Here is a 16,914-nt window from a genome sequence, read left to right on the forward strand (position 1 = left end):
TACACTTTTTGCTGGTGACGGGACATTCATAATGATCAATGCAAAATAAATCTGTATTGACTTTTATGTGTATTGGTTCAGCCTACACCGTTCAATTCAAACCTTTGTTTTCAAAAACTAAAAAAAAAAAAAAAATCCAGAAAAATGTCTGGATTTTGTTAACAAATTTAATTTGCATTATTTGTACATAAATTATATTAAAATGCACAATAAATACAAGGTTGTTAATCATCTCTTAACTATACAGGAATTCAAGAAAATAAACATGTAAAACCACTCAACATTGTCTAAATAAAAAAATTAATATAACTGAAAAAACTTTTGTCAGGCAATAAGAAAAATAAATAAGAATGGAGCTGTCCTTTAGGTAAAACACTACAACAACAAAAATGAAAGCTCCTTTGTAAGCTGCTTTAAGACGACATAGATAAAAAAGTAAAATTGTTGGAAGGGAGTAAACCTTGGTTTACTGCATTTCTCTCAGTTAATTTAACGTTACAGTAGAAAACACATACAGGAGGACACTTCTAAGAAGCTTCCTACTCGATTTTGCAGGTCAAGTTCACACAGTTTAACGTTATGTTAACTCTGATGCAGCTCGCACTTTCAGTAGCAAAATTAGTGGTATGTTCCACACTTCCACAACATTGACGTCTTTTTACATTTCTTACAGTGGCTGCTGCTGTCTGAAAAAAAACTTCTAATATCCCTAATATCTCTAATATCTAATGTGTGTGTGTGGGTGTGTTGGTGTGTGTGAGAGTATATTGGGGGGGGGGGGGGGGGGGGGCAAGTCATCAGCCAATCAAATGTGCGTTTAGGAGGCATAAACATGGACCGGCACATTCAGCAAGTGGAAACAGGTACATGGAAGTCTGAACATAATGAAAATAATAATTGACTTAATAACGGTAAGAGCAATTCTATCCTTACAACATATGGGAAGACAATCTGAATGACCGATATAATTGAAGTCATTAAACTGTATAACGCAAAAAGGGTTGCTTAAAAGTTGATGGGGACAATTTGAGCATCCTGAAAAGTTGGTAGTGTTTTGTTCCTACCGTCTCTATGCAAACCTACGCCCTTGGTCTAACGCCATCAGTGGCACTGAAACATGAGCATTCACAGCATTTCCTTCCAGTTTAAATGAATTGGACGTCTATCATTGCCAATGGCAGGGAATTATCAGTATTGTTTTTAAATTTACTCTAGAGTCATTAGCTTAGTGTTCCAATAGGAAACGACCAAAACATTCCAACAAATCAACAATACGTCACCTGAAAATGCCACAAAATCAACAATACGTCACCTGAAAATGCCACAAAATCAACAGGAAGTGAATTTAACGACCAGTAGAGCAACAGATCCCAATGCAATTTCTCCAGAAAGTGCATTTTGTAGTTTATTTATTTTTATTTTTTTAAACATTTATAGTCACCAATAAAGTTTAAAAAAAGAAAAATACGATACTAATTAGAACTATGAGACAATTTCAAATTTGTTAAATTACAAAAATAAGCGACTTGTCCTGTAAAATGTTAAAAGTTGCACCCCAAATTTTTTTTCTGCTTCAACACCATTGATGGCGATACACATCTAACCCATTTCAACAGGGAGTAGTTGGAAAAGGCGGCCAACAAATCAAAATGGATTGGATGTCTGATACTGTCATTGCAGCCAATTTAATAAATCAGGAAAGTATTAAAGTTGTTTTCAGCTTTTTTTATTTTACAAACCCAAGAATCAGATCAATAGAGGGAAATTGTGATTCAATTAGACAATAAATTATAGAATGGCAAAGTCAAACACTGTGCAAAATCAGTCAGCAGGAACAGACGTGAGACTAAAATTTGGATGAATAGTGTCCAGGCAGCTTCATTTTGCCACATTCAACTGAACTGTATTGTATTTTAGCTTCAGGAGTAACAGTCATTATTGCTTTAAGTGTTAATTCCGTCAAATGGTGATACTATACATAACTTTAGTTTCCAGTGAAATATCATAAGATGGTGAAAGCACTTTAAATTCTGTCCAATCAACCTTGATTGGGATAAATCTCAAGTGCAAAGTGAATTGAACATACATACATTCACTCAAGGTACAGTGGAAATATGAATCCAATCAGTAAAATTAAGGAACAAGTCTTTTGTAAAAGATGACCATAAATTAGTTGAACTCAATCATTGTTAAGAGGGGCAAGACACACAGCTTCTGTGATTAGATAAATGCACACGTCTGTGTGGCTCCTTTCAACTGGATGGTGGAACAGGAAAGACTTCATTTTGCCACTAAGATGTCTTCTTCTCTAGGCTGAAACGATACAAAAAAGTTGTGCCAGTTTTTATGAAGTTGACTGAAATTGAATTATTCTTTAGCAAATGTGATCACACCAGCTTACTATCAACCAAAAGTACCAGGTTTCCGATTGTTTTTTTCCCCCACAAGTCTTAGGCCATGTCCACACGTAGCAGGGTTTTTTTTTTTTAATGAGGATTCTGCCCTAATACAGTATGTCGGGGAAAAATAATTGCGTACACACCTGCACGTTTGTGTAGAAAAAAAACTTCCACAGCCCACCGCTTTCATTCATTTTTAAGTACATTCAAAACAATAAAATAGTTGTCCAAAATAACCATTATTCAATAAGAATCACAGCAAGAGTTTGTTAAAAAAAAAAAAAAAAAAAAAGGAAGGAAGCAAAAAAGCACCTATTTGATATACTCCAAATGTTAAAATTGGTCTAATGTGTGACGTGAGGACAAAATTTGTCGCAGCCAGTGACATAAATCTTCGGTTATCAAAGTCCACATGATGGAGCCACAAACGCAGAATTTGCAAGTAAAGTTGCACCGATACCGATACCAGTATCGGCAGGGGGCGCTGATCCGGCCCGAATTGGTGGTATCGGTATCGACGGGTACCAACTTTTAGGGCGCCGATACCATCTACTGGCATCATTTGAACGCAAATTTACTGTCCTCCCCACATGAGCTAACTTCTCAAATCGTTACACCTGTATGTCCTTGTCTCGAAATTACCACACGAAATTTACACCTTCGTCTTCAATATTACGGATGTACACTTCAACGCATGTCCGCAATGTTACGCTGCTCATTTAACATGGTATTCACAAACGATTAGCATGCGTATGCTAACGCTTGCTGTTGTTGCCTCGATGGGATCAGAAAGGTCAAGACCGTGGGAGACTCAGCAAACTCATGGTTTCATGATGAACAATGAGTGGCAAATTAAGAGCGCCGTACTTCAAACTCGTCCTGTTTATGAAAGTCGATTGTAATATGCTGGTGTTGTGCAGTAATGAGCAGAAGTGACTTCTGTGGCCAGAAAACACTCAAGTGGCGCAGTGCGCACACTAGATATCATCAAATAGCAATCTAGATGTCCTATGTTAGATCCCATGCCAACTCTCGCGCGCACACACTAGATATCATCAAATAGCAACCTAGATCTACTACATTAGATCCCATGCTATTAGCTGCGTGAGCCCAGAGCGATGCGTAGTCCATAGACTACATTGATTAAATAGAAACCGCCATGACTCAATGGAAGTTAAGCAGGCCAAATCAACCCATACCAGTGACTATACATAATGCTGCAAATACTGTTAATTCAGTACATGTTACAGATGGACTCGGACCACAAATAGGATGTTTAAATATAGCTGCTAAGAGAGCTGCAGCAATCAACAGTGTGACCCACTTTACAAACAGTAAAAATTGTTCTCAGCACTTATATACAAAATTTTTCTTCAGATCAGTAAGAAGTAAGCACATAAATATTATGCACTAAAATGCTTGTTTATATGATGGCACTGTTATTTTTGCTTGTTAGCAAAAAAAAAAAAAAAATAATAATAATAATAATAATAACAGTTGTATTTTCTGTTTCAGAGCATTAAATGTATTGAATTGTATCGAAAATCGTACTGAACCGTGACTTAACTGTATCGTTGCATCCGTTATACGCACACACACACACATATATATGTATATAAATGTTTTTTTTTGTTTGTTTTTCTTTGCAAACAGAGTGGTATCGGAATGGTATCGGTATCGGCCGATACTGCACAGCCAGGTATCTGTATCGGTATCGGGCCCAAAAAATGGTATCGGTGCAACACTATTTGCAAGTCTTCACCTTCCCCGTCGTTTTTAAGTAAGAACCCTGATTTAAATCTGCGTGCGAGTGTGGATGTTAGGTCGAACCGTAGAAAAATATCTTTTTTTTGCCAAATACCCTGCTACGTGTGGACATGGCCTTTGTTCCGTGAAAAATGCCGCTATAAACTAAAAGGGCTTACTTGTACTTAATGAGCCGACCACCCTGAACCAGCTGTGCAGACTCGTTGGTCAAATGGCAAGCAAACAGCAGCCAGTTGCGGGGTTGCACTTTGTAGGCAAAACGCATGAACAGCAGAGAGTAACAACACAGAGCTGAGAAGAGAAGAAGCACATGAGAATTGTTTAATTATTTTTTTCAGAATTCAATTTTAAGAGGGTGGGTCCATTTATTCTTATGAAGTGACTTTAAATCCAGCCAAACAGGCAATTGACCAGCATCCTGGAATAGATTGTAAAACAAAACAAGGTCATGCAACACAGGGATAGAAAGTAGAATGTGTGCATGTCTCTTACCAAAGGTCATCCTGCCACTGATAATCTCGGGACTCTTTTTCATGTCACTGAAAGCAGCTATGGGGAGGCCCCAGTTTGCTACTGGACCCCAAAAATGCTGTTAGCAAACACACAAAACAAAAAAATTAAAAACAAATATGGAAGTGAATCTGTACTACTGATGTTGGAATTTCTAACACTGAATTGTTTTCAGCTTCAAAATTCTACCGCCAAAAAAAATTAGTGCGAGAATTCCAAAAAAATTCACTCCCTGCATACAGGTAACTAGTGGGAAGCAATCAATCCCAATTTCTTTTCATCAGATGTCCAGGCAATCAAGTTGGGTTACCCTTGTTTCAATGTTCATGTGATACAGACTCCAGGTTATTGGTGTCATTTAGTGAAGAAGAAGCAACCACAGCAGATGTCTGCTCAGCCATGTCTTCAGTGGGTATGATGACTGAGAGCACATTAAAAGTTGGTCAGAGCATGTTGTAATTGTTTTAAGTATGCAAATGAGACGGGAATCGATTGCTTTTTCCTGGGTCCCAGGTTGTTTTAGCCCAATTTTTTACAACAGCATATTTTTGGCACCGATTTTTTTTTTTTTGCAGTTGGATTTTTGCTACTGATTTATTTGTGACTTTTTTTTTTTTTATTCTGAATTTCGATGCTGAAAAAATTCCGTGTTAGAAATTCATATTCAAACCCCGGTGACACAGATGTACTTCCATACAAAAGACATATAGATTGTCAGAAAATGTTCCTAAGGCAAAATTAGCATAACAGACACTTTAACATTTAATTATTGTATTGCTTTGGAAACACAGCAAAACCGTACCCAAAATATAATGTATAAAAAATATGAAACAGACTGTCCAGTAAACAAACTTACTGTGCTGAAGATTTTTTTTCCAATCACCAGAACAGCGAGGAAGAGGAGGGGGAAAAAAACGGGAAAAAAAGTCAGACAAATGTTGAATAAGTCATATATTAAGTATGTTCCATATTAAGTATTCTGTGGTTGTAGATATGAATCACATCACTAAGGTTAAAACAATATGATTTCCTGCTTTGAAGCATCCTTCGTTGTGTAGGATGTGTAACTTCGTACACATTATCTACATTTTTACCATGACATTGCAGTTTGTGTTTGAAAAAAATGAGCAAAGAGATGTCAAACATTCTTCACAACGGGTTTAGGACTTTGGAACCAAAGGGTCACGGTTCAAGTCCCACTGCATGGAAGGAAAAAAAAAAAAAACACAAAAACAGTTCAAGTCCCACTGCATGAAAAAAAAACACTGGTGACTTTATCAATTTAATAAATTGTTAGCACGCTCATGATTTATTAAGTTTGCTGCCACCCCCCAAAACTCGAAACTTCATTTTTTACTTGCAAGTCAAAACAGAAAAATGTTTAATTGGTCCAGAAAATTGTTCTGATGTCTAAAGATTTCTAAATTTAATCATTCACACCCCATTCTTGGTTCACTTCCTACCTGTCTGACCGCACACAATTTGCCAAATTCGGCCCCCACAAATCCAAATCCCTCCCTGTCTCTTCTTCATTATTGACATTCTCCCCCTCGGTTCCATCTTCCGCAAACGCAACATTCACTTTCACTACGACGCGGATGAGACCCAGTTCTACATTTCCTCAAAACCAATCTCTTTCCTTCCACCTTCACCCTCTTTTCAGAAGACATTTACTCTTGGTTCTCCTCTAACTTCCTCCTCCTCAACAGCTCAAAATCTGAAGTCCTCCCTGTAGGCAACAACGTCACGCTCTCTAATGACAATAACTTCTCTGCTACCATCAACAATGTACCGATGTCTTCCTCTACTCAGGTTAAGAGTGGGTGTCATCCGTGACACCAACTTTCCTTCAGCTCCTATATCAACGACAGCACCAGATCAGCCTACTTCCACCTTCACAATATTTCTCGTCTCCTCCTTTCTCTCACCCGCCATACCACTTCCACTCTTGTCTGTAGTCTAGTCACTTCCCGGCTCAATTAATGTAACTCACTGCTCTTCGGTCTCCCAAACAAGTCCGTCCAGAAACTGCAGCCCCTCCAAAACTCAGCAGCACACCTCATCACTCGGACACCAACCACACACCACATCACCCCCATCCTCTGTCAACTTCAGTGGCTCACAGTCAAACTAAGAATCAACTACAAACTCCATGGCCCTGCCCCTCCCTACCTATGCAATCTCCTCTGTATTAACAGTCCCCCCCGTTCACTTCGCTCCTCCTCTAGCCTCCACCTTTCGTTCCCCCATGTGCATCTCGCCACCTTCGGTTCCAGAGCTTTTAGTCACTGTGCCCCCCAACTCTAGAACTCCCTACCCCTCGATCTTCGCAATGCATCTACTAGAGGCATGCGAAATGTCCGAATCTAAGATTATTCGCGATTCGGCCGTGGAATTTTCGAGAACGATTCACAAACATCCAAATTCAGATTATAGAAATATGCCAAGGCAAAGTGGAACTAAAACCCAGTCAACGCGGTGTTCGGGACACAATGAGGAACGGACCGCAAACTAGGTACCGCTAGGTAAAAAAAATAATAATAATAATTCCTGACTGCAGCCAACAGCCGCTACAAACAATGCCCACGTTGCTACAAACTACGTCCACATAATGCTACGGTAGATATCACATGTATATAGAACTAGATGTGAAATGACAGATTTGCCGGCGTTAGTAAACAGCCGCCATCTTAAAGCAGTAGACTTCTCTGAAAGGCTGTTGTTGTAAACCTTCCGAGCGAACCTAATCTAAAATACTCCTAAATCAGCAAAATCTTGACTTGAATCCATCTTTAAATGATGGAAAATTTTTAAAACTTTCACATGTCGAAAGTAGACAGAAGGGAAATTATGGAATAACAAGAGCAATTTTAACAACTTTAACGGTTTATTCACATTAAATTAATTGAATGTTGTTTAAAGCTACTGATACAGAATGGGGACTTGAGTATTTTATTTACTGTTTTGAACTGCTAACTTGATACTGAAATAGTAGTTTATTTAAGCCTGAGAGGATTTTTGTACAATTTATGTAACTAATGTAAGAAGCATTAAAAGCAGCTCATAGCTGGGGGGGTGCATCAATAATCGATTTATAATCAAATCATAGCCTCTGAATCGTAATCGAATCGTTAGGTGCCCCAAGATTCCCACCTCTAATAGCTACCCTCTCACTTTTCAAATCCAGACTGAAAACACACCTGTTTACTATTTCTTCAGCCCAAAATGATCCTTATCTCGGTTTTATCTTGACCTCTTAAATTTTTTATTTACTCTTATCCTGCTTTTAATCTAATTTTATGATTGTTTTGTTATTATTGTTAAGCTTTTGTATTCCCATCTTACTTTTGAAGCGTCTTTGCGTGTCTTGAAAAGCGCTCTAGAAATAAAATGTGGTATTATTATCATTATTCATTAGTCAATATTTCAGTTCAGTTGGAGAGATGCTAGGCTGCTTCCGGAGTACGGAATGTGCCCTTGAGCAAGGCAGCGGCCATACACCCCTATCTGTTCAAAAGGTTCACCACACAAGGACAATCATTCCTTTGCTGTGTATCTAAGTTTATCACTAGTTAATCACAATCGTTCATTCGCCGCCACAATTCTAGTTTAAATGGATTGGACGTCTAGCACGGTCAATGGCAACCAATGAGTTAAAGAAACAAACTAGTTGATCCAGTTGTACTGCAAATTTAATCTGGAAAGACAGGGTGACCACCAGGTAGAAACCTAAAACGTGATCGACCTTCATAGTTTGGAAAAAAAGAAAGCACGGCACGCAGACAATATTTTTCCGACTGTCTGTAAATCATAGAGCAATACACATATAAATAGCTTGTGGCTACATTAGCACGATTTGTTACATACCTCATCAAATAGTCCCTGAATTCTTTGCTCCTCAGATGGTCAATAGCTTTACGTGCAATTGTACCAGCCATGATTAAAGGCTTAGCTGCTGTCTATGATGACAGAAAGATGGTGAAATGCACGTTGAAGGGCGATGAACTTCAAGACCGTAAAGACTAGAGGACGCCCGGTCAAATTTCCAACCACAAATAGCTTTACGACACTGCTGCAAAAATCATCTTAACGGCAGTATCTCGCCATTTTCCAGGAAGCGCTAATACGACACTCCCCCTCTGAGTTTCATGCCTACGGCTAGGCTAAGCTAGTGGGGGCAAAACGCAGGGGCATTTCGTTTTCGTAGACGGCACGAAAACAAAAATAATTACAATGCCTGCACATTGTGCAGCGTATGGTTGCAAACAACGACGCACAGCCGAATCAAAGAAGGAGGGAATAACGTTTCATAGGTAAGATTAGTTTTGTTTTGTTTTTTGTTTTTTCATTCTAAAATATTGTAGAGAGCTATCCAGGTCACAAAGCTTCAGTGATAATGGAGAGATGACGTTGTATTGTGAATTTTAAATTAAAGCATTAAGATAGAAGTATTGTTTATTTGGCGTTTAAGTTTAAATTGTCCATCGCAGCGCGTTTGTGGATGTTGCTAATGAAGGCTGGCAGTTTAGCTTCGTTGAACGCATATTAGCAGTTTACTTGTTCACTGCCAGCCCTTTTCAAAATAAGAGTCCCCAAATGTTACCACACATTTTAGACCATGTTTACTGATCTATCAATACAAACACGTTTTTTATTCCGTCATCATATACAGGTCCTTCTAAAAAAAAATGCATATTGTTATAAAGTTCATTATTTTCTGTAATGTACTGATAAACATTAGACTTTCATATATTTTAGATTCATTACACACAACTGAAGTAGTTCAAGCCTTTTATTGTTTTAATATTGATTATTTTGGCAAAAACAAGAAAAAACAAAAATCCCTATCAAAAAAAAATTGCATATTTCATCCGACCAATACAAAAAAAAGTGTTTTCTAACACAAAAAAGTCAACTTACAATTAATTTGGCAAAAAAAAAATCAAGAAAAAACAAAAATCCCTATCTCAAAAAATTTGCATATCATGGAAAGGTACTCTAAAGAAGCTACTAACCTAATCATTTGAATCAACGAATTAACTCAAAATACCTGCGAAAGATTCCTGAGGCTTTTAAAAACTCCCAGCCCGGTTCTTTACTCAAAACCACAATCATGGGCAAGACTGAAGACCTGACTGCTGTCCAGAAGGCCATCATTGACACCCTCAAGCAAGAGGCTAAGACACAGAAAGAAATTTCTCAGCGAATAGGCTGTTCCCAGAGTGCTGTATCAAGGCACCTCAGTGGGAAGGAAAAAGTGTGGCATGAAACACTGCACAACCAGAAGAGCTGATCGCACCCTGAGAAAGATTGTGGAGAAGGGCCGATTCCAGACCTTGGGGGCCCTGCAGAAACAGTGGACTGAGTCTGGAGTAGAAACATCCAGAGAGACCGTGCACAGGCGTGTGCTGGAAATGGGCTACAGGTACCTGCATTCCCCAGGTCAAGCCACTTTTGAACCTGAAACAGCGGCAGAAGTGCCTGACCTGGGCGACAGAGAAGCAGCACTGGAATGTTGCTGAGTGGTCCAAAGTACTGTTTTCAGATGAAGCAAATTTTGCATGTCATTCGGAAATGGTGCCAGAGTTTGGAGGAAGACTGGGGAGAAGGAAATGCCAAAATGCGTGAAGTCCAGTGTCAAGTACCCACAGTCAGTGATGGTCTGTGTTGCCATGTCAGCTGCTGGTGTTGGTCTACTGTGTTTTATCAAGGGCAGGGTCAATGCAGCTAGCTATCAGGAGATTTTGGAGCACTTCATGCTTCCATCTGGTGGAAAGCTTTATAGAGATGAAGATTTCTTTTTTCAGCACGACCTGGCACCTGCTCACAGTGCCAAAACCACCGGTAAATGGTTTACTGACCATTGCATTGCTGTGCTCAATTGGCCTGCCAACTCTCCTGACCTGAACCCCATAGAGAATCTGGGGGATATTGTGAAGAGAAAGTTGAGGGACACCAGACCCAACACTGTGGATGAGCTTAAGGCCGCTATCGAAGCATCCTGGGCCTCCATAACACCTCAGCAGTGCTACAGGCTCGTTGCCTCCATGCCACGCCGCATTGAAGCAGTCATTTCTCCAAAAGGTTTCCCGACCAAGTGTTGAGTGCATAGCTGATATGATTAATTGAAGGTTGACTTTTTTTGTATTAAAAAAACATTTTTTTGTATTGGTCGGATGAAATATGCTATTTTTTTTAGGTAGGGATTTTTTTTCCCCTGACTTTTTGCCAAAATAATCAATATTAAAACAATAAAAAGCTTGAACTACTTCAGTTGTGTGTAATAAATCTATAATATATGAAAGTCTAATGTTTATCAATACATTACAGAAAATAATGAACTTTATGACAATATGCAAATTTTTTTAGAACGACCTGTATATGATCAGAGGTGGGTAGAGTAGCCAAATATTTTACTCAAGTAAAAGTAGCGTTACTTCTAAATAATATTACTCTGGTAAAAGTAAAAGTAGTCATCCAAAAATTTACTCAAGTACAAGTAAAAAAGTCTTTGTGGAAAAAAATCTCGAGTAGTGAGTGATATTGTGAGTAACTGCTTACAATGTCTGGTTTTTTTTTTAAGTAATGGTATATTTTTTTCTCAGCACAACTTCATATATATCAACTTTACTATAACCTATTACTTGACCATATTTGGCCAAATGGCCAAACATGCCTCCTAGCATGCATTGCAGTGCTACATATCTAAATGTTCTGTGCTAATTATAATTATTTCTTCAGTTACTGTTCCAGTTGTTTCAAATGCTAGTTTTGGTATTTGGTAACACTTTATTTGACAGTGGCGCCATAAGACCATCATAATTTTGACATGACACTGCCAAGAGCATTAATGAATGCTTATGACTTAGATCATTTTGTGTCTTCCAGCAAATTATCTCACTTTTGAATGGATGTAAAAGGTCCGCACTGGACATAAATGTTATTTATATACTTCATAATGTCATTAATGCCCATGATAGTGTCATGTCATAATTATGACTGTCTTATTGCAGTCTTATGACGCCGCTGTCAAAGAAAGTGTTACCTATTAACCCAAATAAATCAACAAATAAGCCGCGCTGGACAATAAGCCGCAGGATTCAAAATGAGGTAAAAAAGTAGCGGCTTATAGTTCAAAAATTACGGTGTATCTAAAGCTATTTAAAAAGTCTGTCATTTTCATTAAAATATTTTTTTAGATTCATTTAATCGGTTGAATTTTTAAATTTTACTTGATGTTCACTCAAAGATGCCTTGTCACTTTAATATATTTAAAGTGTGCCGCCTCCATCTGGAGGAGGAGGAATTCAGTGTAATAACAAAATAATAGTTATATATTTTAAGACGCAAATTCAAAATCTCAGGTTACTCAACAGTCTTTATTATTCCTAAAATAATAGAACAAGAATAATGTAAACAAAAAACTGGAATGAAACAATATATGTGTATGTATATACTAACAAAATGCTCTTTTCTCTTTCCAGTGAAAGAAATAATAACTCACTAATAGTAACTCAAACCGTAGCCTGTCAACAATACTAATTTGATTTAAAAAAACACCACTTTAGTCTTTATTTTTGTTTGTTTGTTTTAGCACTTTGGGGGATGATGGAACACTGCTCCGACGTCTCTTTTCTCTGTTACTGAGCACAGCAGAACCGACCACTTGTCAGGCTCTCTGGGAACACGACATAGGCAGTACAGTACCGTAGTATTCTGTGCAAAGCGTCAGTCAATTTCAACACACGCTAATTGGTCCCGTGAAAAATAATGAAAACCGAATATTTTCATGAATTTATAAAACCCTGCGGGACCCCTCGGACAAGATGAAAAATGTGAACATGTCTGGGCAAAAGAGGACGTTTGGTCAACCCAATATATGCACCAAACCTACCCAAAGAACTTCTCCAACAAGTTGGTTTCACCATAATGCTGGTTTTAGAGCAGGGGTTTCCAAGCTACAGCTTGCAGGCGAACTGCGGCCCACTGCCCAGCGTTTATCGGCCTGCAGCCAATTATGTAAATATCATTGAATACAGACCTGCACAAGAATCTTAAGCTAAACTTGCATTATTTTTGTACTTTCCAGATTTAACACTAGATGGAGCTAGTCACTTAAAAAGTGCCTCTCTAAAAGCTCAAGAGTCAAAACTGGTCAACATGTTGAAATCATTGACGGAAATTGTTTAGAATTTCAGTAATTCGTTACTTTTCTTACTTCATATAGGTTTCCCGGAGATGATGAGATGAGGAGAATGTGGGAAAAAGCTCTGAGGAGAAAGGACTTTACTGCAAATAAAGAAACTGTGCTTTGTAGTGACCATTTTGAATGTGACGATATTGATAGGACGGGGCAGATTTGTCGAATCCGACCAGGTGTCATTCCATCAATTTTTAACTTCCCAGATCGTCCGAGGAAGGTACGGGTAGGTACATTTCATTTACACTATAGTTTTTTCTAATAAAAATATATGTGATCTGGCATAGCAAGATGAGTCGGAAAATGAATAAAGAATACGAGGCCAAAGTCCTTTGATAAAAATGTTCAAAATTGACATTTCCTCATTAAACGTTACATAATCACGTTAGATACAACGTTACGTAAATTTTCATTATCAAGAAATAAATATCACGATGTGTTTAAAAATATAAGAAATACGCCGCCATCGCATCAGAAACTTTTGCATTATGCCAAAAGCTCAATTTTGAAAAAAATTTCAACATGACTCATTTTAGCTGTGCCAGGTCACATATAGTGGTATGAAAAAGTATCTGAACCTTTTGGAATTTCTCACCTTCCTGCACAATCACCATCAAATCTGATCTGATCTTTTTCAAAATCACACAGATGAAAAAACAGTGTCTGCTTAAACTAAACCCACCCAAACATTTCTAGGTTTTCATATTTTAATGAGGATAGTTTGCAAACAATGACAAAAGGGGTAAAAATAAGTAAGTGAACCTTCACATTTCATATTTTGTGCCCCCCCCCCCTCCCTCCTTTGGCAGCAATAACTTCAACCAAATGTTTCCAGTAGCTGCAGATCAGTGTGGCACGTCGATCAGAACTAATCTTGGCCCATTCTTCTATACAAAACTAGTTCGACCAAATTCCTGGGATGTCTGGCATGAATACCTGTCTTTAGGTCATGCCACAGCATCTCAATGGGGTTCAAGTCAGGACTGTGACTGTCACTTCACCACTCCAGAACGTGTATTTTGTTCTTCTGAAACCATTCTGCAGTTGATTTACTTGTGTTTTGGATCATTGTCTTTTTGCAGCATCTATCCTCTCTTTAGCTTCAACTGTCTGACAGACGGCTTCAGGGTTTCCTGCAAAACATCCTGATAAACCTTTGAATTCATTCTTCTATTAATGATTGCAAGTTGTCCTGGCCCTGAGGCAGCAAAACAGCCCCTAATTATGATGCTCCCTCCACCATGCCTCACGGTAGGGATAATGTGTTGATGTTGGTGAGCTGTTCCATTTTTCCTCCACACATGACATTGTGTGGTACTCCCAAACAATTCTACTTTAGTTTCATCAGTCCACAAAATATTTTGCCAAAACGTGCCTTTTTGCGAACATTAAACAAGCAACAATTTTTTTTCAGATAGCAGTGGCTTCCTGCCATGAACACTATTCTTGAGCATAGTTTTACATATAGTTGATGTGTGCACAGAGATATTGCACTGTTTTAAACATCATCAGTGATTGGGCACACACCTGACTTAAAATTTTTGGTAAAAAATGGTTTCAATTGCTCTTTAAGTCTCCTTAGGCAGAAGGTTCACTTACTTATTTTTCCCTCTTCTGTCATTGTTTGCATGCTATCCTCATTAAAATATGAAAACCTATAAATGTATGCATGGTTTCATCTGTATGATTTTGACAAAGATCAGATCACATTTGATGGTGATTTTATGCAGAAATGTGAGAAATTCCAAAAGGTTCAGATACTTTTTCATACCATGGTATTCTCCTTTAGAAAACTGTATAGAAGAAAATACTATGGTTTTCAGTTTAGTAGTAGAGAGGGAACTTAACAAATTAAACTCAAATTTTGAAACAAGTTTATTTATCAAATATAACACTATAAAATTTCTTTTTTTGCCTCCAGCGTAAAGAAAAAAATGCAAGAACGACAAAGACATCCATGAAAGCTAAGGAGAGCATGCCTCAGCCCTTAATCACCCCTCCAAAAGTCACTAAAAAGAAACCGCCTTTTAAGATTGAACTTGTGAGTATTTTATACTGGTTCAGTCCCAAAAAGATGAGAGAATTACGGGTTCAGCTAAATAATGCACAGTGATGGCAGCGGGATCCGTAAATGACAATAAAATTTGTGAGAAATTCCACATTTGTCATCCCTTTTTTTCTACTAGGACCACAACTATTCACTGCCCAGTTGTCCCGATGCTTTAAAAGCCAAGTTCAAGGAGTTTGCATCCCGATTGTGGGCCCTGGAAAAGGAGAAGAGAAACGCTCAGGTGCGAGAACGAAGGGCAAGGAACACTCTCATGGCTGTACTGCACAAGCCACTGTGCAACGCTTTTATTTGAGGCTATAAAAATATGAATCCAGAATGACCGTCTTTTTAACTCTTGGAAAAAAAATGAAGATTTTTTTTTTTGTATCCTGTAAATACTTTATTTTTCAGTTTTTCAAATGTAAATAAAAATGATTTAGCTGTTCTTTGCTGATGGCTTGCATTTATTTTAGTATTGGAAAAATTCAAAATGGTCTTCTTACAGTCAAAGATAAAATGTTAGTGTTTAACTCAGGAACGTGCATATGGAAGTAAATCTGTCAGTTGCAAACAAATTCATTCAGAAAAAATTCACTTACAACTAGGGCTGTCAAAATTATCGCGTTAACGGGCGGTAATTAATTTTTTTAATTAATCACGTTAAAATATTTGACACAATTAACGCACATGCCCCGCTTAAACAGATTAAAATGACAGCACAGTGTGATGTCCACTTGTTACTTGTGTTTTGTCGCCCTCTGCTGGCGCTTGGGTGCGACTGATTTTATGGGTTTCAGCACCATGAGCATTGTGTAATTATTGACATCAACAATGGCGAGCTACTAGTTTATTTTTTGATTGAAAATTTTACAAATTTTGTTAAAACGAAAACATTAAGAGGGGTTTTATTATAAAATTTGTATAACTTGTACTAACATTTATCTTTCAAGAACTACAAGTCTTTCTATCCATGGATCGCTTTAACAGAATGTTATTGTTAATGTTAATGCCATCTTGTTGATTTATTGTTATAATAAACAAATGCAGTACTTATGTACAGTATGCTGAATGTATATATCCGTCTTGCGTCTTATCTTTCCATTCCAACAATAATTTACAGAAAAATACGGCATATTTTATAGATGGTTTGAATTGCGATTAATTACGATTCATTTTTAAGCTGTGATTGACTCGATTAAAAATTTTAATCGTTCGACAGCCCCTAACAAAATATGCGTATCCAGGGAGAAGGAATCGATCCCTGTCTCCATTTGCGACTGAATTTTTGCTTAATTTTTTTCAATATCGAAATTCAGCCGCAAAAAAAAAAAAAAAGAAAAATCAGTAACAATAATAAAGTGTAGGAGTGGGAACCTCTTGGACCTCACGATACGATACGATACGATTTGCGATACAAAGCTCACGATAACGATCTGACGATATTCCGAAACAACGATTATCGATACATTTGTAGAATATCTTAGAATGATTTTCTGACCAACAACTAATAAACAGAAAAACAAGCTTCTGCTCTGAACTGGAATGAGTTTATCACTAGTAGACGTCCAATCCATTTGAACTGGAAGGGGTTGCAGCCATCCCTCCCATTTCAAACGGATTGAACGTCTATGGCCGTCAGTGGCAGCCAACGCCAGGCAATGAGGTAATTTTGGGCCATTTAAGGTCATTTACCTTTTGATGTTCAGTTACTTCCTGTTGATTTTGGGGTATTTTATGGGTCACTTCCTGTTGATTTTGAGTTACAGAACAGGAAGTGACCAGGGAATCACCCAAATGAATAGGCAGTGAATCCAACTCAACTGGAAATGACCTATAGACCCTACCCACGTGACGTCACAACTCCCCTCTCCTGAATGGTACCGCCCACTTGTCCGTCAAAACATAGTGTTAACCTGTTACGGCTACGTACATTTCTCCTATTTACGGCGTGTTTTTCTGCTCCTTAACATTAATAATCAAAATGGTGA

General features: G+C 37.9%; 2 protein-coding genes across 4 annotated transcripts; one reads left to right on the forward strand and one right to left on the reverse strand.

The window, feature by feature from the left end:
• Window positions 1-1,704: 1,704 nt before the first annotated feature.
• mpc1 (mitochondrial pyruvate carrier 1) lies at window positions 1,705-8,755 on the reverse strand. Of its 2 annotated transcripts, none has more exons than XM_057837385.1 (4): window positions 8,540-8,755; window positions 4,659-4,755; window positions 4,325-4,457; window positions 1,705-2,313 (listed from the first exon to the last, which is right to left on the reverse strand). In XM_057837385.1, exons 1-4 carry the CDS (start codon window positions 8,612-8,614, stop codon window positions 2,292-2,294), a joined length of 327 nt encoding a protein of 108 aa, XP_057693368.1. In that variant the 5' UTR covers window positions 8,615-8,755; the 3' UTR covers window positions 1,705-2,291. The 2 variants fall into 2 exon arrangements, with proteins under 2 accessions (XP_057693368.1, XP_057693359.1); XM_057837376.1 differs by lacking the exon at window positions 8,540-8,755 and adding an exon at window positions 5,533-6,844.
• Window positions 8,660-15,301, forward strand: LOC130916549 (THAP domain-containing protein 2-like). Of its 2 annotated transcripts, none has more exons than XM_057837364.1 (4): window positions 8,660-8,989; window positions 12,904-13,096; window positions 14,798-14,917; window positions 15,063-15,301. In XM_057837364.1, exons 1-4 carry the CDS (start codon window positions 8,910-8,912, stop codon window positions 15,237-15,239), a joined length of 570 nt encoding a protein of 189 aa, XP_057693347.1. In that variant the 5' UTR covers window positions 8,660-8,909; the 3' UTR covers window positions 15,240-15,301. The 2 variants fall into 2 exon arrangements, with proteins under 2 accessions (XP_057693347.1, XP_057693338.1); XM_057837355.1 differs by having other exon boundaries at window positions 8,743-8,989; window positions 12,904-13,102.
• Window positions 15,302-16,914: the final 1,613 nt, after the last annotated feature.

This window comes from Corythoichthys intestinalis, chromosome 1, assembly GCF_030265065.1.
Source record: "Corythoichthys intestinalis isolate RoL2023-P3 chromosome 1, ASM3026506v1, whole genome shotgun sequence".
Classification (NCBI taxonomy): Eukaryota; Metazoa; Chordata; class Actinopteri; order Syngnathiformes; family Syngnathidae; genus Corythoichthys; species Corythoichthys intestinalis.

Bases quoted from the DNA above. Each gene is read 5' to 3' on its own strand.
- LOC130916549 (XM_057837355.1), top strand. From the start codon at position 8,910: ATGCCTGCACATTGTGCAGCGTATGGTTGCAAACAACGACGCACAGCC. The intron at 8,990-12,903 runs GTAAGATTAGTT...TACTTCATATAG, and splicing joins GAGGGAATAACGTTTCATAG to GTTTCCCGGAGATGATGAGA. The intron at 13,103-14,797 runs GTAGGTACATTT...TTTTGCCTCCAG, and splicing joins ATCGTCCGAGGAAGGTACGG to CGTAAAGAAAAAAATGCAAG.
- mpc1 (XM_057837385.1), bottom strand. From the start codon at position 8,614: ATGGCTGGTACAATTGCACGTAAAGCTATTGACCATCTGAGGAGCAAA. The intron at 4,756-8,539 runs GTAACAAATCGT...GTTTGCTAACAG, and splicing joins GGGACTATTTGATGAGGTAT to CATTTTTGGGGTCCAGTAGC. The intron at 2,314-4,324 runs GTAAGCCCTTTT...GTATCGTTTCAG, and splicing joins GGTCGGCTCATTAAGTACAA to CCTAGAGAAGAAGACATCTT.